Consider the following 20,748-nt stretch of genomic DNA (forward strand, 5'->3'; position numbering starts at 1 on the left):
AGTTCTCCATTTTTACATGCTTTTCCTTCATTTCCTTGATCCAATCTTTGCCTCCTAAATCTGAAATCACTTAACAAACATATCAAGGCACCTAATAGAATCAAGGTAAATTAAATTTAGCTATTGTAAGACCTAAAAAGCATGTTTTCACTCTTAAGCACAATTAAAGGAGAAGTTATAAAACCATGTTATTTCATTGGATAAATGTGGGTAAAATGTCATAAAATCCCCTAGAATCAATACAAGATAAACCCTACAAATGGAGTTTATCAGTGCCTCATTAAAAAACCCTTATTTCTTGGAAAAAAGAGTGCACCTAGGTACAAGACTTTTAGCTGTAGTATCTTTTTAGGTTACAAGCGTGCCAAGACCTCGGGAGCTCCCGTTCTTGGAGGTCGCACACCTTATACGAACCTTTACTTAGAACCTCTATTATCTTGTAAGGCCCCTTCCAGTTGGCAGCTAGCTTCCCTTCACCCGACTTCTGTCTTCCAATGTCGTTCCGAATCAAGATGAGGTCATTGATGGTGAACCTCCTTTTGTTGTAAAATAGAACTCTATGTGATTTTTCAGCTATTTTTATAGGGATTACTGCTTTCATTCTGTATGCGAGTCGGAAGGGTGTTTCTTCCGTTGTGGAATGTGGAGTAGTTCGATAAGCCCACAAGACTTGAGGGAGCTCGTCAGCCCAAACTCCTTTCGCGTCTTGTAATCAACGCTTTAACCCAGCCAATATGACTTTGTTGGTAGCTTCAGCTTGTCCGTTGGCTTGGGGGTGCTCTACGGACATGAACTGGTGCTTGATTTTCAAGTCGGACACCAGGTTTCTGAAGGTCGAGTCGGTAAATTGGGTTCTATTATCCGTGGTGATGGAACGGGAAATTCCAAACCTTGTGACTATGTTTTTATACAAAAATTTCTGACTTCTTTGAGTAGTGATGGTCGCCAATGGTTCTGTCTCAATCCACTTAGTAAAATAGTCAACCCCTACTATGAGGTACTTGACTTGGCCTGGGGCTTGGGAGAATGGTCCAAGTAGATCCAACTCCCATTTAGCAAATAGCCAAGGTGAGGTAACGCTGATGAGTTCCTCAGGAGGTGCTACATGAAAATTGGCATGTTTTTGGCAAGGTAAGCATGTTTTGACGAACTCGGCCGCTTCTTTTTGTAAGTCGGCCAGAAGAAGCCAACTCGAATTACTTTTTTAGCTAGTGACCGACCGCCTAAGTGATTTCTACATATACCACTATGTACGTCCTCTAAGACTTCTTTCGTGCTGGAGGTCTTAAGAGGGGTGTTGAAATCCCTCTTTTGTATAAGATATTGTGAAATAAGATATAGTTTTGTGCCTCCTTTATAAGCCCTTTAACCTCCTTTTCATCTTTGGAGAGCAAGTCGAATTTGAGGTAACTAACTATGGGAGCCATCTATCCTAGGTGTTGATTGTGTATGGTCAACACTTCTTCTTCCTTTGATATGGATGGCTTTTGCAGGGTTTCCTGAATGATACTTCTATTATTGCCTCCTGGTTTGGTGCTGGCTAGTTTTGATAGGGCATTAGCTCAGGAATTATATTTCCGAGTTATATGTCGGATATTATTTTTAGAAAAGTGTGTCAGCTGTTCTCGTGTTTCATCCAGGTACTTCTTCATAGTGGAGTCTTTAGTTTAGTAGCTGTCATTAATTTGTGAAGTTATTACTTGCAAGTCACTGAACACTACTACCTTCTCTGCCTCCACTTTAGCCAACTTTAAGCTAGCAAATAGAGTTTCATATTCTGTCTGATTATTACAAACTTAACAAATGATCCATATTCATATGACGCCACTAAGATGACACAAAAAAAAAGTGGATTCTTATATTGGCACGAGGTCTACAAGCAAAGCTTTAATGTGCTCTTTCATTACTCCTCCTGCATGTGTATAGCTATTTTCATCTTTGTACATCACAGCCATGTATCTTGCTAAGTTGACCACACGCACCAGAAAAGGCATTGGAATTTGAGTTGGCCTAAGACATTCCTCGTTAATATCCTTCCAAGCATCTGTTACTCTTTTTTGTGATTCTTGAATAGCTTCTTCTCTTGATACACCATGTTCTTTCATATAACATTCTAGAACTGAGACAACATGTCCTCTTTCTTGTTCAAACTGATCAAACAAGATGTTTGTGATTTATTTGCTTAAGTACTTTTATATGACAAATTAAGAATAAGATGAAAAGATTGAAAAAATTAAATTACTCTAATTCATTGAAATTAAATTCCAGAGTAAACACTCATATTGATTCCTAAAATATTTTAAATCAAACACTTTAACCCTCAACAAATTTTCATTTACTTTTAGGTTATCAAAATGAATTGGTCTTTCTAAAGACTAATTATTTGTCTCATAATAGTATTTGTTGAGAATCTTATTATATTATATTAAAAAACTTATTAGAAATTTTATTTGTCCAATATACACATTAAATTAAATATTTTGTTATAAGTTATAGAAAAATTAATCTGTCTTTTAAAGATAATTTATTAATTTTAAAAACCTTTTAAAATGATAAAAATTTATTCAAGATTAAAATATCTAATTTAAAATTTGTTCGGAACCAATTTAGGTGTTATACTGTAAATTCAATTACGCGCATGCAGTCTAATTCTTGTATACTATTTATGTTGTGCATATATAATACCTCATTGGAGACAATGTCGTCCATGATCCTGCAAATAATGGAAGAAGCTTTAACTATTTTGGGTTCACTAGCAACCCATTTGAAAATATATTCTGTGGCACTATCTTCCATGGCTATATAAGAAGCAGTTGTAAGCAATGGGTAAGTGCATGATATGGTTGATGTATGGATGTACTCCTCTGTTGTGGGTGTATAATTGTTGTTGAACCATCTCGCCTCACCCATGTAGGCTTCGACTACTTTTTTAAACTGCCACATCAAACCAATTCTATATTTGGTACTTTGAATTACAATCTGTAATGTGTTTTAATGTGATGGATGATGCATTTGCAGGATAAACATTAACTTTTATGTATATAATCCAAAATAGCGGATATTCCACCAAAAATAGCCTTCAATTATTAAATCGTTAAACTATTATCTAAATTTGTTAACAATAAAAATACTCACAATAAAAGTAACAAAAGGTTTCATCTTTCAAAATAGCGGCGGTTTGCAACGGCCACAAATCCAAACCACCACAACATAGATATAGTAGTGGTTATGCCAATGCCACGAATCCCTTTGCATGCAGACGACATTAAGATTGACAGTCAAGCAAATGTTATGAAATCGTTTAGTAGCAATTTAAAACCATCGCAAAACATAAAAATCGTAGCTATTCCTCATGTTCCTTGTAGTGAAAATAGGATAATATAACAAGAATATAAAATTCTTTTTACAAGTAACAAATGACTTTTGTATTTGATAAATTGTTTGTGTATTTGTTTTGAAAATTTGTTAGAATATTTAGACAACTATTTAAAACATGCATACAAAATCTTCGATCTTTATATTTTTTTCTTGTAAAAACATTTTTTGTAATTTATGAAAAAATTGCAAAAAAAATAATTTTCATTTATTGTAAAATACAAATTTTAAAGATAAAAATATTTAATTTTCTAATCATTTTTACAAATAACTACATCAAAATTCAATCTCTAAAATCTTTTTTAAAAATATTTATTTAATAGTTCGGTATTTTTTTCGTATTTTAAAATATTTTGAGAATATTTTTGTTATTAACAAATTTAAAAGGTGCTTTATTTTGTCAGCAATTTGTGTTCAAGATCATTTTTTGTGGTTTAATAGAAAATAACAAAAACAAATAATGATATTTGACATGTATGTTTTCTATTTAAATTCAATTAGGGACGGAGTCAACTTTTTTCAATTAATTTATTTAAATTTTAAATTCTAAACTCTGAACTCCCCAAAAAAAACTAAAAAATAAGTTTACAATAAAAATAAATTAATATTAACCAATTAAAAATTAATTATCTATAATTATTTGTTAAGAGGGAGGATAGCATTATTAGTTTATTACCAGTATATTTATAAAATAAGTTTGACGATACACGGTTTTGTGAACTTTTCTTATTATATATGAACCTTTTTCCTTTTTTTTCTTTTTTTGTGAATTTCTACCTTTCATGCCTAAATAAAAAAAGAAAGTAAAATTTTAAATTGAGATAGATTTAAGAGCAACTTATAAATTAAATATATCAATCTTTTTAAGGTTAGGTGATATTATGTATATCATATTTTTGATTGATCATAGTTATATTGATATCATTTTTTTTAACAAATTAAAATATTGCAAATGTTTAGTATAATATATCACGCCTCTTTCATCAAAAGAATAAAAAATCATAATGTCACCTGAATCTCAAAGATGTGAGTCTCATCATATATATATTTATAAAATACAAACATGGATATTCGATATATTATCACAAATAATTAACATTTTATAAATCAGGTAATATCGTAAGTTATGTTTGGTTGACGTTAAAGAATATCAATGTCGTATTAGTTTGAATGTTTGATATAGTTGAATGACGTGGTTTAATTTCTAATCAATTTAAGTTGAGAACACAACCAGTTTATTGTCAAACAGCAAAAGGAAAAAATGATACATACTTGTTTTTGGTAATAATCAGTACAATATACTCGCCCTTCTTTCTCCATTTCTTCTGCCATTTCTTCATAAAACTTCAAGAGAGAACTATATGATAATCTCATGTATTCTGGAAGATCATCCAAGCAACTAATATCCCACCTAAGATCATGAAATATTTTTATCTCAAACTTTTCAACTTGAATGAGATGAGACTAGTAGTATATTCAGTATCAAGGTAAAGTATATTTTCTATTCCTAATGTTTATAATTTTCTTTTATAAGACTTTAATTTTAGTATTTAATTTTATTCATTTTTATCTTTAACATTTTCAATTCATTTAACTTTGTTTATTTGAATCAAAATTATCCCTAAATATTTTTATTTAGCCCCAATCATTTTAGATAGAGTTAATATTGTATTTTTGACACAAATAAAAAATATTATAGACAAACTGAATAAAATTAAATATTAAAAATATTTTAAAAAATTCACGAACATTAAAAATAAAATTAAACCATATTTTACTATTCTTTATAATTATATCTAAATCAAAACATATATACTCTAAATATATATATACAGTTAGGTATTTACTAGTAAAATTATTTTTTTAATTATTTTAAAAGATTTAAAATTTAAAATTTAATTTTTAAAATTTTAGGATAGTCGACTATATATAGCAATCACTAGAGGGTGACCGGTGGCAGCAATGTCAGAAGATGGTCAACAATAAAAAAATGAAATTGTAGTAGTATGTTAAGATTGTTAAAAAAAAGAAGAAAAAAAAATAGTAAGAAGACATTGTGAATACAAAGATGATTTTTTTTTTTATTTTTTTTATAAAAAGGTTCATTCAAATTGACTAGCAAAAATTGATTTCCTAATTAATCTTTTTGTCACTGAAGTTCTCTAATGATAAAAATTGATATCCTACCTCTCAATTGCCTGAGTGAAAAGTTCTAGTTCATCAATTGTTCCATATGCATCATATGTATCATCAATGATTGATAACATGCCGAGTGTTTTTGTCATTATTTTTCTTGCTTGAGAAAATTGGGGCTCAAAGTAAACACCCAAACTCCAATAGTAGCATTCCACAATCCTATCTCGCACAAATGGTAGTTTCCTAGGTACATCCAACTCCTTCCACCACCTGAAAATTAAAAAAAAAATAGCGTATTTCAATAAGGAGTAGTATTAGATTCCTGAAAACTAATTTAATTAATTAATTAATAATAATATAATGCATAATAAATAGAAGAGTTTATGGTTAAGGAGCTTACTTGCAAATATTTCCGGCTTCCATTTGGTACAAGTTTTGTAGGAAATTGAAATCCAATTTTGCTAGAGAGAGTATAATTTTATCATGGGTAGGATCTAGTTCATAAATTGAAATATATTTTCGTGCCTCAAACCTAGGCAAGCCATGGTGGAGAGGTTGACTTAAGCCACGATTGACTTTTGCTGAAAGAGAAGTGCTCAATTGGGTTGTAATGGATTTAAGGTGAATCGAAGTGAATACAAGAGCTTCATCTAATATGTCTTCTCCATGAATCCTAAGATGTGAAGCTTCATATAAGCTTAAGAGTCCCTCAACATCTGTGACAAGTTTTTCATTGAAATTTCCATGCACATCCTTAAACCTTTTGAACACATCTGAGAGGTTTTATTGAATAACCACAAGGTTGAGAAATCATTATTAGAGGTGATAAATCAACTACAAAAATTAAGGAGGAGTTCATAGCATAGAACATAAAGTATATAATTTAGTTTTTGTTATAAATATATTGTATATTGAACACAAATTTTTTGTGTCAGTTATTGGCTACTAGCTAATAGATAGAAGAATTATCCAATAACTAATTGAAACTGGCCTGGGTAATAATTTAGAAAAATGCTTTCAAAAATAATTTGCCAAAAGAAAATCTACCAAAATTCAGTGGCAAAAAAATAATACTATATGGTTATATATATGGAGCTTATGAAAAAGTTTGATAATGCTGCTGTAATTAAGTTTGATATTTTATCATAACATGTTTACTTATTTGGTTGTTAAATATTTGATTATTTTAATAACTGATTATTTTATTAAAAAGTTGTGTAAAATAATATGGAAAGATATAAAATTAATTTTTAATATTTATAGAATATTTTTGTAATTCACAGTGCTACTAAGTAACTAACACTATTTAGCCAATTTAATTTTCAACCAACAACTAATGAGACCTGCTAGTAAAATAATTAGAGACAGATGCAGAAACATTCAAATTTAATGTCTCTCGCACCTTCTCTCTCATCTATATAAAATAAAAAAATATATCCCTAATCTAATCTTGAGCACATCAAATAAAAAGCAATGACTGAAATTTTAATTTTAGTATTCATTTAATATATAATTGGGAGCAAATGTACGCATGAAAAATGTATATGAAATTGTGATGAATAAAAAAAAAAGGAAAATGAAATGAAAATGAAAAAAAAGATGTATGTATGCGAAATGTATGTGAAATTGTGATAAAGAAAAATTAGAAAATGAGAACGAAATGAAAATGAAGAAAAAAAAATATAACTGCGATGGAAGATGGTGAATACAAAGCAAATGGTGATAATGGGAAAGAAAAAAAAATTCAATGAAATTGGGATGGAAATGCAAAAGAAACAAGGAAAACAGTAACTTTTAAAGGAAACTTCACTAAAGAGTAAAATTAGGTATGTAGAGGGTGAAAATTTTTACTAAATTTAAAAAATATATATATATGTATTGAACGTAATAAATTTTTTTCATGAGGTTTTTACTAAAAAAATAACTTTCATTCTTCGCCAAAAAGGATTCACAAATGGTTACTTGCTGATTTGTGTGGGATAGATCTAATAAGTTGTTTAACAGAAAATAAAACAACATCAGTTAAACTAAATTAAAGCAATTATATTTTAAACGTTGGATTTTTTGGTCATTTGTTGGCTGATCAAATATTGGTTAACTAACATTTTAATTTCTTGTACTGCCTTTTAGTGGGGAAAAAAATTGACTAATATTTTATGCAAGAAAAAAAATATTAGCCATAAAATTTGTTTCCTTTTTTTCAAACCCCTCAAAAGTTATTAGTTGCACTATTAGTGTTTCCAAATGAAGAAATAATTGAATTTTAATTAATCTTTCCAAATATCTTGTGAATATAATAATCAAATAGAGAAAGGATATGTCATTTTTTAAGATATTGATTATATATCTGTTTTTCTTTTGTTATTTAATGTTCAGAATAGTTATTAGAAAATTGTATCATTATTCATCTGAATAAGAAGAAACAAATCTAAAATAAATAGATAAGCTTGAAACTTACTAGGCGAAACGTAAAATTTTTGTTGCCTTAATAATCTAAAAAGTAAAGCAAGGGAAGCAAGGTTGTCGTCATGATTTATTTCTCCATTTGTGGTGTAATCCTTGTGAATTTGTTGTAACACTTCATCAACTTCGCATTCAAAATGATAGTGCAAGCCCAAACGACATATTGAGTCAATTAGGTTAAGTTTTTCCAAGGGTTTCACAGCTGTTGCTGTAAGCATTTTGGTCACTTCTTGCTTTAGAGTTTCAATTTGTGCTCTAATATGATCAAGCTCCTGCAAATAGTACTTACTTGTATTATTTAACATGTCTATCAAAATAATAACCATTGATTATTTTAGGATAGACTAGTTAATGAGCTGTGAATTAAACTATATTTATTAATAATAGCTACCCCAGCAAAGATATGTTGATGAAGGGATGCCTTAAATATAAGAAAAATGACCAATTATATTATCATGTATTGGTATCAATATAAGACCATATTTGATAATAATCTCGATATACTAATAGAAAAACATTAACAATAATTGAAGAATAACATAAATAATATAGGCATAAATAAAATAATTTTTTTTAAATAAATATAACGACAATTTACATAATTAAAGTAAATTTGTATGGAATTTATCTAATTACAACTTTTTAAAACAGAAGACATACTTATAACTTTTTTTTAGTCTAAGTAAACTGCCACTAGCTATAACAGTTTTAACTTAAAAGTAATCCGCTACAGACTAGCACGGATTATATGTGAAAAGTATTGAGTAAAAACCGATAGAGACTATAGCAGTTTATAAAAAAATATTGGTATGCACAATTCGTAGGAGGCTCTAGCGGTTTAGGTAAAGCTAATTTCTCTATATATATACAAGTGCAAGACGATTGGAAAGAAGTGGATATATTTAGAGATCCAATTAATTAATGGAACATAAAAAGAGAATATAATTTAAGGTAAAAAGAAACTTTATTAAATAGATAAGAACTGGATTAGATGCAAATAGGGAGTCAATGTGGATCACATTGTCAAAATTTTAATTCGATTCGCACTAAAATTATCGGATCCAATATCTACGTTTTTTTAGTTTGGATCTGAACCGCACATTTGCGAATCATATATATTTGCAAAATATAAAATATTTTAAAAAATTATTTTAGTAAAAAATCAATAATTTTTTTTTATTTTTTTAACTCCTAAAATATTATTAAACATATTTTTTTAAATAATAAAATAAAATAATATAACATATATGATAATTATTAGTTAAAATATAACATAAAATGAATATTTATTTATTTATTTATATTTTGTAGATTCGTAGTATATAAGAAAACCTACCTAAAATTCGCAATTCGATCATATTAGTGTGCGAATCGAATTTAATTTTATATCAATATACTGTGTATACACAGATAAAAACAAAATCAAACATATTAAATAAAAAAAATATTGTATAATAATGATATATTTGTGCATATTTTTTGTGATAAAAAAATTTACAAATAAATGAAATATAGAATAATTTGCTTAAATATTTTATAACAATTTTTTTATTAATTTTTTTAATATACATGTTTAGTGTAGAATGATAAAGATCATTATAATGATTATTACTTTGCTTATTTAAGCTTCAAATAAATGATCATCACAAGATAATTATTTAGCATTATCTCTTAACACTCATTATAATTTGAAATAATAATAATAATAATAATAATAATAATAATAATAATAATATATTTTGATTATGTTACTAATTCTAATTTTTAATTAAATTATTTTATTATTCCAAAAATTCTCATATTTTAATTGCTTGCTATACCTATATATGTCAAATATATATATATATATATATATATATATATATATATATATATATATATATATATATATATATAATAGTGATGATAATTAGTCAACTTAATTCTATTATTTATATTTATAGTAGAAGACTCAAATGTCAATTCAGTCATATTTAGAGATTATAAAAAATTTCACATATTGAAATTTACTAGAAAATAATCAACTTTATGTAAATCGCTAAAACCTCTCATGGATTGTGCATATCAACGTTTTTTCATAAACTGTTATAGCCAGTAACAATTTATCATTTATACATTGCTTGAATTCTTTAGAAACCGTTACAGTCTCTAACGGTTTCTATTCAGCACCTTTTTTCACATAATCTGCACTAATCTATAATAAATTACGTTCAAATTAAAATCGTAACTGTTTATATAAAGTAAAAAAAATTATAAATATGTCTTCCATTTTAAAAAATTATAATTAGATAAATTCCAAACAAATTCATTTTAATTATATAATTTTTCCTAAATATAATATAATAAAAATAGACAATGTCTGATAGTCTCAATTTTTATTTATATATGTATTTCTATTGTGTGTATGTCTACTCTCTCACCTTTTAATAAATGTGAGGCATGGTGCCCCTCTCCAGTAGATATAATAGGTGTACATATGTTTTTCCTTCTCCTATGTGAGGTGATTCAATAATTAATAGAAGTATTTCAAGTATTTTAAGGATATCAGTATTTTAATAATTTTATTCGTTATATTTATATATATATTAAAATTAATATGATGGTTAAAATTATTATAACATTGATATTTTTAAAATATTAAAAAAAATTTAATTATATATATTATTTATTATAATATTTAAAATATATGAGGATTCACATTATATTATTTATTTTTGACATGTCTAAATTGTAATATCTTTATATAATATTATTATAAATTGAATAAATAACAAATTTTTAAAAATTATTTATGATAGAAAAAATAATATATTTATATATTAATGATTTTGATAAAAAAATTATAGTGATTATATATATAATTTTAATAGAAAATATAAGTTATAATTATTAATTTTTGTACACGTAAATTCGTAATTATAAATACATAGTGGCTAATTTTGGTGACTGATTTTGATGTGCAAATAATACTTTTAATAATTTAAACATTGTAATTAAATATAATTGCATAAATTTTTCTCTAAAAACAATCAAGTCAAACCAACTAATTTAGATACAAGCAAATAGATTTTGTAAAATGAGATTAAATGCAACGATACACATTAACTAAAAAGTAATTACACTTTATTTTTTGTTCATTAAACCAATTGAATGAGAAATATAAACAATAACAAATATTAAAGGTAGAAAATCCCTCTAATGTGAAGAGGGAGAACAGAATACCTTCCAAACTTTGGATTAAGCTTTTCTAAAGTAGAAAAAATTGGTAAAGTATAGTGAGAATCTAATCACTTTTAAATTAATATAATAAAACTTATTTATAAAAATTTACAAATTCAGAAATTTAATTATATAATTAATTTTTTACTTTATTATTCTATACTTCTCATTTTAAAGGATTATTTTTTTCCAAATCTTAGAATGCACAGCAGACAGAACCATATGTATTATCAACATTTATATATACCTGCTTTGGTTCTGAAGCATATTCAAGAAAATAGTCCTTCCAAATGCTGGGGTGAAAATTCGCCGTATGGCGAGCATGCTCATGCAATTCAAAGTTTGCATTATTATGATTGAAGCAACTAAGTGTTGAAGCTGCTACACCATACATCTTTCCTTTGTTTTAAGGAATTATTCATCCCTTAACTCCTATATATAGAGATTGAAAAGTCTTATTTTTCAAAATTCTAAGTATTTAAATGTTAATTGTAACGCCACATCATCATCGTGAATTATTAAAGGCACTTCAATTGTTCCATATCCATAACATACATAATAGGAAAGCCACCAAAAAAATTGTTCCATATATCCATCATGTTTTCCATGTTGGTCTTACGTGGACCTCTTATTTTTGGGTCCATAATTCATAAACTGTACCGTACCATCTCACATATAAAATTGCTAATGAGTGAGATCGATCCAGTAATTAAAACCACATAACAAACCTTCACTTTCAGTGATGCTGGAATAATTGTTGGAGATAAAGCTTTGTAGCCTTACGTTATTTTATTCTTGTTTCGCTCTTTGTGTTGTAGTTGTTTTGGTACTATTTTGTCTTTTGGTTTTAAGTTGATTCTAGGGATGTCAATGGGGCAGGGCGGGGGCGGGGGATGCCTCCCTGCTCCCCATCCCCGCCCTCAGATTTGCTCTCCATTCCCGCCCCATTTCCCGCCGTGGGGGAATATTGCTCCCCATCCCCATTTCCCACGGGGCGCCATTTTCCGCGGAAATTCCCCATCTACATAATAATTTTAACTAATTATTAATTTCCATATGAATAGAGTTACAAGTATCTATCTTATACAAAAACTGCAAGATTTTATACAAAAAGTCTAAATGACACGATGGTGACTTCTTTCGAAATAACGCAATGGGGGGACGCAACGATGAGCCAAAGGAAAAAGCAGTGGACGAGGTGGAAGACGCGGGAACAGAGAGGAGAATGGACACGACGGCAGAGTTACGAAAAGGAACGCCGCAAATAGAAATTACGATGCGGTAAGGGTGATGGCACGGTGAGGTGTGACGATGCGGTGAGAAGGGTGACAAAGGGGTGGCTGCAGAGAGGTTGGATGGAGTATGGACAGCCTTAGGGATCTCTGAATTGAAGAGGGGTTATGCAAACAAAGATTAGGAATTTTGGGTTTCTATATATATATATATATATGTGTGTGTGTGTGTGAAAAATGACTAAAAAATATATATATGAGAAATAAACTATTAAGAATAATTCAAGGAATTCATAAATTTCGGGGAATAGCGGGGACGAGGCGGAGATCTCCGCTCAGGTCCCCGCGCCTGCTTCGGGGGAATTTTGTCCCCCATCCCCATCCCCGCAGAAAAAATTCCCCACAATCGGATCCCCATTCGAGGCAATCCCCGCAGGGATCTCCGCGTCTCGGAAAATTTTGCCATCCCTAGCTGATTCCTAATGGTAATGGCATAGGGAATCGAATTTTGAACCATCTAAAATTTCAAAAATCTGTGTGCTTCTTCCTTTTTTAGTTCGAGCTACTTACCAACAATAAGCCTTCACTTTCAGTAGTGAAAACATAATCTAATCATTTTCAAGTGATGTTGTTTGAATATTATAAAATAAATAATATTCATTTAAGATCAATAATAAATTTAAAAAAAAATTAAAAAGGCTTTTTTCAAATAAAAAATTAGAATTTGTTTGTTACCTGGGTTCTCGGGTTATCGGTAGGTGGTGACTAGGAGAGAGAGAGAGAGGGAGGTCCCGAGCGGGCGTGGAGCGCGTGCGGGCAACGTCGGAAGGAGTGGGGGGTGGCCACCTGCAAGGACACTCCAACGATCAAGTCAGAGTCCGTACTAGGGGTGGCAGAATTAGGTAAGGGTATGACGTACCTTGGGGGGAGAGCTGTCATCTCCCCTTATATACCGTGCTGGGTGGGCCTGGTGGTGGCCTAGCCCATTAGTTGAGGTGTCGAGCTGTCTCCTTCCACGTGTGCGCGTCGTCCGTACTTAAGGTCGGGACTCCGGGTACCGACCATGGGATTCCGACCCGAATGGTGGCAGGCTCAGCGTGGTTAGTTAGATCCCCGGGTCGGGCGTGGCCAACCGATTCGTAGGGATCTGTTATGGTTTTTGGGCCTGGGTGGGGCAGTGCCCCGACCCGACGACTTCTTGGCCTGGGCTAACAGCCCGTAACAGTGCCCCCAACGCGCCAGCCTTGAGGTCTGGGCCTCATGGCTGGGCGTGTTTGTCTTACTGAGGCGGCGGGTCTTCTTCTTTTTCGGTGGCTCATTGGTGTCGTTTTGCTTTCCTTGCGTTTAGTCGCTTCGATTTTCGTGTTGCTTTCTTGGTTTTGGCGCCGGGCATTAAATGTCCATCACTTCATTGATTTGAGATTTTGGGCGAAATGGCAAATATGCCTCTGTCTTTTGGCGCTCTTCCTCGGCGGTTACGCTCTCCTCCCTTTATTTTCATTTCGTAACCCCCTCTTTTTTACTTTTTCCTTTTCTTCTTCCTTACTTTCTTACGTTGTTGCTGCTCCTGCTTTTACTGCTGCTGGTGCTTCAAGCGTTCTTGCTCCCTTGTCCGTTCCTTATAAATTTTGTTTCTCCTGGTAAGCTTTCATGGCTTTCCTCTTATTTTGGTTGTTATTTTTTATCTTTCGTGTATTTGCTTTGCGTGTGCTTAGGTCTTTTTGTTTTTTGCTTTTAGAGGGGGTACCACTGGGTTTTATGTTTCTGGGTTTTTCCTGCGTTTTTGCTCATGTTTCTAGGCTAGTACAGGGAGGTTAGGGGGAGATTCGTATTTTTCTTTTTGCTTTCCTTGTTTTGAGGGTTCTCGACTTCTCGTGTTGACTAAGTGGTGCCCCCGCTGTAGGTATGGCCGAGCGTCTTGCTTCCTCGAGTCAGGCTCAGCGCCCTTTGGCTGACTTTGTCGACCACTACGCTTGGGTCTCCTCCGACGTGAAGGATACTCCTTCTAAGATGACCAAGGAGGGGCTCCAGAAGTTACGACAATCCGGGATCTTATGCGGAGGGGGTCCCGAGCAGGCGCTTTATCAGGTTTATGTCCCTGCTGGTCGGGAGCGTGTCTGCCAAAAGAACTTGGCTTCTCCTACGGTTGTTGATTGGCTGTGGGTTTACGAGCCTATGTTCACGACTTTGGGGCTTCGTCTACCCTTTTCTTCTTTTGTTATGAGCTTATTGAGTCGTTGCGACGTTGCGCCGTCGCAGCTTCATCCGAATAGTTGGGCCTCCATCCGTTGCTTTGAGATGGTCTGCGAGTACCTCGAGCTACCGCTCTCAGTGAATGTCTTTCTCTATCTCTTCCTTCTTACGAACCCTTCTGGTCAGGGGATGGCTAAGAAGGGTTATATGTCTTTTAGGGCCCAACAGGGGCGCAGAATTTTTGGCCTCTTTGAGGATTCTTTTCATGATTTTAAGTCTACTTTTTTTAAGGTTAGACCGACTGATGGTCATCAGCCTTTTTGGCTCACGGCTGAGGGGGCTCGGCGGATCCCGACGTACTGGAGTTTTGGTGCGGGGTCTGATTATCTTATAAAGGTGTCTTATGACTGGCTGAGCTCGGAAGATCGCAACATCGCTGATATTCTGTTGGCCATTTTTGGCGAAAAGAACCTTAATCCTTGTGTGTTGATGGGGGACCGAGAGGCCGGTCGAATGTATGTTGGTGGGTTACCTTCCCTTTGAGCTTTTCATGTTTTCTTTTTCTATTGTTGATACCTTTCTCTTTCCTTTTGCTCGCAATTTCTATGGCTAGCGGGAAGAGGACTTTGGCTGACTTGATGAGCCTCATCAAGGGGAATGAAGAGGGTGAGGGTGATCCTCCGCCGACTCCCTCGGTGAGCCCGAAGCAAAGGGAAGCTGGGGAGGCTAGTGGTTGGGTGGATGGGGCTGACCCGGTTTATCGGGAAAGCGCTGTTTCTGCCGAGAAAGTTAAGAGGTCTGCTAGCATGGAGACGAAAATTTTTGAGGAAGATTTTGGTGATGATGAACTGAGGGTTGTGGGTAATCCTAAGAAGAGGAAGCGGGATACCGGCAAGGCCCTCTCGGTTATGGAGAAAAATTTTGATGTTGGGGGCTTTATCGAGTCCCAGCTGCTCCCTGGCACCGAGGATTTTTTTCACGAGGCCGATCTCTCTGGGCAGGCCAGGTGGATTTATCGCAGTCTTCTTCGTGCTGCTGCCATTGCCAAGAAAGTGGAGTCTGTTTTGGCCAACTATCATGCCATGGAGGTGAAGCTTCGGAACTCCCAGAAAGATTTGACGGACTCACGATCTCGGGAGGAGTCTCTGAAGGCGAAGTTGTCCGATCATGAGAAGAAGGCTGAAGAGGACACCAAAGAGATTAATAGGTTGTTGGATCGGGATATGACTTTAATGAAGGACCTGAATACCTCCCGAGGTGAGACTGTGGCCATGAAGAAAAGGGTTGAGGAGTTGGAGGAGAAGCTGAAGTTGGCGGAGAGCTCAGCGGAGGCGGTTTCTCGAGAGATGTCTACTCTGAAGAAAAGGAACAAAGATCTTGCAAAGGGAGCTCGCGATGCCGTTAAGATGACTGAGGAAGGGATAAAGCTTCAGGTGGCTGTGTTGGCTCCCGATCTTGACCTCTCTCAAGTTGGCGCGATGAAGACTGTGGAGGGTGGGAAGATTGTTGATATTCTTTGAGCATTTGGAAATTTCCCGACTTTCTCTTGCTTTCCTTTTGTAATTTGTTTTTTGGGGCTTACTAGTAGGCGCCCTTTGGTTGTATTTGAACACTTCTTTTTGCTTTTGCTTAAGCGTTATTTTGGTTATTGTTGGTTTTTATTCGGGCCGTCGTGGCCTTGCTTTTATTTTTCGCTTGCTCGGGCCGCCGCAGCCTTTTGTTTAACCGTTTATCATGGTGCTTACTACTTGAGTCGATTTGTTTTCGCTTGGTCCCTTATGGTTCCCGGGGTGATCAGTCCCGAGTTACTGTTAGGTCGACCGTTTGCCTTTTTCGCCGTGCTTTTTATTTGAGACTTGCAGAGAGAAAACTTGCAAAAAGTAAAGCTTACTATTTCGTTAAACAAGGAAATAATGTAACGCGTAAGTAAATGAAGGGTAAAAGATAATGATTTGTATAAGACATAAAAGGAGGACGTGGGGGTGGAACCCAGAGGGGGGTTGGGGTCGCGTGATCGCCCCTTCTTATGAGTAGAATCTCTTCTTACGAGTAGAACCTCCTGAGGTTCGCCATGTTCCATGTTCTCGGTACCTCGTTCCCATCCAGTTTTTCTAGCTTGTAGCCCCCTTTGCCAAGGACTTCTTTTACTCTGTAGGGTCCTTCCTAGTTTGCGGCTAGCTTGCCTTCTCCCGGTGTTGGTGGTCCTATGTCGTTACATCGTAGAACCAAGTCGCCTTCTCCCAAGCTCCTTTTCAATACTTTGCCATTGTATTTGAGGGCTACTCTCTGCTTTATTGCTGCTTCCGCTAGGTGTGCCATTTGCCTTGTCTCGTCGGCTAGGTCTTTCTCGATTGCCTCGCTTCCTCCTCCGAGGAGTATCCTCGGGCTTAGCTCCCCGACTTCGACTGGGATGACTGTGTCGACCCCGTATGTGAGTCGGAAGGGGATTTTGCCGGTGGATGATTGAGGGGTGGTCCTATATGACCACAGTACTGAGGCTAGCTCGTCTGCCCATGAGCCTTTCTTCCCTTCGAGTCGCTTTTTTAGCCCCTTTAGGATGACTTTGTTGGCTGCTTTGACCTGGCCGTTGGTTTGGGGGTGTTCGACTGAGGAGAACTTCTGTTTGATCCTTAGTCCCTCTAGAAACCCTTTGAACTTTTTATCAGTGAATTGTGTCCCGTTGTCCGATATGACGGCTTCCGGGATCCCGAACCTTGTGATCACCTGTTTCCACATGAACTTTTGGCAATTTGCTGCGGATATGCTGGCTAGTGGCTCTGCTTATACCCATTTGGTGTAATAATCTATGACCACTATCAGGTACTTCACTTACCCGGGTCCTGGTGGGAATGGTCCCAGGAGGTCGACCCCCCATTGGGTGAAAGGTCAGGGAGCCATCATTAGACTGAGCTCTTCGGGAGGTGCTTTGTGGAAGTTGGCGTTCTCTTGGCACTTTTTACATTTTCTCACAAACTCCTAGGCATCTGACATCATTGTGGGCCAGTAGTATCCTGCCCTGATGATTTTTCTTGCTAAAGATCTTCCCCCGATGTGGTGACCACAACATCCTTCGTGTACCTCCCTTAGGACGTAGTCCGTCTGGTCGGGGCGTAAGCACTTAAGTAGGGGCTGTTGGAGCCCTCGCTTGTATAGTTGTCCTTGTATGATTGTGTACTTGGGAGCTTCCCTTTTAACAGATTCCGCTTCCTTTTGGTCGGGGGTGTTTCTCCATGCTCCAGATATCGGGAGATGGGGTCTATCCATGAGAGCGGGTTTGGTGCTTGAGTCGTGCATATGACAATTGCAGGTTCCGTTACTAGCCCTTGGATCAAAGATCTGTTCCCCGCGCCGGGTTTGGTGCTTGCGAGCTTGGAGAGGAGGTCAGCTCGGGCATTCCTTTCTCTGGGAACGTGTTGGACTGTGACTTCTTTGAAGCTTTTGCATAGCTTTCTTACCTTTTCCAAGTATTTTTGTAGCAGTGTGTCCCTCGCTTGGTAGCTGCCATTCACTTGGGAGGTGACGATTTGGGAGTCGCTGCTAACTTCTACCCTTGATGCTCTGACTTCTTTGGCTAGCATTAGTCCCCCTATCAAGGCTTCATACTCGACTTGGTTGTTTGAGACTGGGAATTCGAACTTGATAGATTGTTCGTAGGCTAATCTTGCCGAGTTTTCGAGGATGATTCTGGCCCCTCCGAACGTTTGGTTGGATGCTCCGTCAACGTGGAAGTCTGCCATGGCTTGGGCTTTGATTGCTTGCCTAGGTTCGTACTGTAAATCGTATTGGGATAGCTCCACTGCCCATGCCATCATTTTTCTCACCAGGTCGGGTTTTTGGAGGACTTGTTGGATGGCTTGATCGGTTCTCAAGACGATTGTGTGCCCTTGGAAGTATTGTTTTAGTCTTCTTGACGAAACTAATAGGGCGTAGGCTAGCTTTTTCAACTTGGTGTACCTCGTCTCTGCCCCTTGAAGTGTTTTTCTGATGAAGATATTGGGTGCTGGGTCTTGTCCTCCTCTCTGACTAGGACCGTTGCCATTGCTTGCATGGTCACAGCCAAGTACAAGTATAGGGGCTCTCCTTCTCTGGGCTTGCTAAGTATGGGAGGTTCCGAGAGTATCCTCTTAAAATGGTTGAATGCCTCTTCACATTCCTGGGTCCATTCAAAGGTGATTCCTTTCTTCATTAGGTTGAAGAATGGGGTGGCCCTTTCAGTCGAGGCTCCGAGAAACCGAGATAGGGCTGTGAGCTTCCCGGTGAGCCATTGTACATCTTTGATGCACCCAGGGCTTGTCATTCTGAGAACGGCTTCGCACTTGTCTGGGTTGGCTTCTACCCCCTCTCTGGGTTATCATGAATCCTAAAAATTTTCCTGCTTCCATGGCGAATGCGCATTTGAATGGATTGAGTCGCATTTTGAATTTCCTTAATGCTCCGAAGACAGCCTGGAGGTCATTTATCAAATTGCTCAGCTCTGCTGTTTTTACCAGGATGTCCTCAACATATACCTCTACCGTCTTGCCGATGAGGTCGGGGAAGACTCTGCTCATCGGCCTTTGGTAGGTGGCCCCTGCGTTCTTTAGTCCGAAGGACATTACCTTGTAGCAGTAAGTGCCCCCTGGTGTAATAAAGGCTGTCTTGTCTTTGTCAGGTCGGTGCATCGGGATTTGATTGTAGCCGGAATAGGCATCCATGAAGCTGAGGAAACGATATCCCGCTGCCGAGTCCACTAGGGCATCAATGTTGGGAAGGGGAATGAGTCTTTTGGACATGCTTTGTTCAGGTCGGAGTAGTCTACGCACATCCTCCATTTTCCACTGGCTTTCTTGACTAAGACAACATTGGATAGCCATGTTGAGTACTCGAGTTCCTTGATGAACCCTGCTTCTAGTAGTCATGCTGTTTACTTAGCGACTTCCTATGCTCTTTCTTGTGACATCTTTCTTCGCCGCTGGGCTATTGGTTTGGCTTCGGGCTTTATGGCTAGCCGGTGAGACATGACTTCGGGATCTAACCCTGGCATGTCTGATGGGGTCCATGCGAAGAGGTCGCTGTTTGCCCTTACGACTTATATGAGGGGGCCCTTGAGTTCATGGGGTAGGTTTCTGTTAATGAAGGTAAATTGATCTGCCGATTTCCCTATCTGGAATTTCTCCATGTCCCCTTCTAGTTCGGGTCTTGGTTTGTCTCCATCCTGACGTCTAGATCTGCTAGGAACACGCCAGCTGCTTTATTGGATTCTTTCCTTAAGGAGAGACTGGCGCTGTCGCAGGCGACTGCCGTTTCTAGGTCTCCCCTTATGGAGCCAATCGTTCCCTTGTCCGTTATGAACTTCATTGTTAGGAACTTGGTGTATATTACAGCTGAGAATTTATTGATAGTTTTTCTTCCTAGGATGATGTTATAGGCGGTGGAGTCTCTAAGGACTACGAAGTCTGCCATAACCGACTTTCTGGCGTCGCCAGTTCCTAGGCTGATTGGGAGAGAGATCATCCCGTCGGGTTTGATGTAGTTATCACCAAGTCCCATGACTCCGTGTTGGTGACTTTTGAGGTCGGATTCTCTGAGTCCCATGGCATCGAACACGTTCTTGAATAGGATGTTTGAGTCGGCTCCCGTGTCGACGAGGATGCGCCTAACTAGCCATGTTCCGACCATTGCTGTAACTACCATGAGGGGGGTTTCGGGGAGGTCATCGAACCATTTGTCTTCTGGGCCGAATGATATCGTGGGGAGCCTCTTGCTGGTGGTGGGGCTGTCCGTCGAGATGGAGAGCACCCGGGAGTCCTTTCTTGTTGCCGACTTAGATTTAGGGGGACTATCTCGTCCGACTACAATGTTAACTACAAAAGCTGGGGGGTTACTGGCATCTCCTGGGGGTTCTTGTCTTGGCTTGACAGCCCGGTTTCGGTCTTCCTCGGAGCGTTCCCTTTCTCGCCTCCTCGGCTCCCTGATGAGTCGAGAGAATTCACTCAGTTTCCCCTCTCTGATGGCCTGTTCCAAGGCATCCTTGAGGTCGAAGCAGTCTTGTGTTTTCTGACCAAACCCCTTGTGGTAATCGCAGTAAAGGATTTTGTTACCTCCCGTTCTCTCCTTCAGGGGCCTAGGTCTGGATAGAATTCCTTTGTCT

General features: G+C 36.2%; 2 protein-coding genes across 2 annotated transcripts; both read right to left on the reverse strand.

The window, feature by feature from the left end:
• Positions 1–1,749: 1,749 nt before the first annotated feature.
• LOC112750199 ((-)-germacrene D synthase) lies at positions 1,750–11,612 on the reverse strand. The gene is made up of 7 exons (XM_025798799.2): positions 11,441–11,612; positions 7,970–8,246; positions 5,912–6,284; positions 5,563–5,781; positions 4,648–4,786; positions 2,686–2,934; positions 1,750–2,150 (listed from the first exon to the last, which is right to left on the reverse strand). Exons 1-7 carry the CDS (start codon positions 11,585–11,587, stop codon positions 1,857–1,859), a joined length of 1,698 nt encoding a protein of 565 aa, XP_025654584.1. The 5' UTR covers positions 11,588–11,612; the 3' UTR covers positions 1,750–1,856.
• Positions 11,613–16,781: 5,169 nt separating this feature from the next.
• Positions 16,782–18,427, reverse strand: LOC140179196 (uncharacterized). The gene is made up of 2 exons (XM_072217861.1): positions 17,794–18,427; positions 16,782–17,395 (listed from the first exon to the last, which is right to left on the reverse strand). The coding sequence occupies exons 1-2, from the start codon at positions 18,425–18,427 to the stop codon at positions 16,782–16,784; spliced, it is 1,248 nt and encodes a 415-aa protein (XP_072073962.1).
• Positions 18,428–20,748: the final 2,321 nt, after the last annotated feature.

The sequence above is a fragment of the Arachis hypogaea genome, chromosome 15 (assembly GCF_003086295.3).
Source record: "Arachis hypogaea cultivar Tifrunner chromosome 15, arahy.Tifrunner.gnm2.J5K5, whole genome shotgun sequence".
In the NCBI taxonomy this organism is placed as follows: Eukaryota; Viridiplantae; Streptophyta; class Magnoliopsida; order Fabales; family Fabaceae; genus Arachis; species Arachis hypogaea.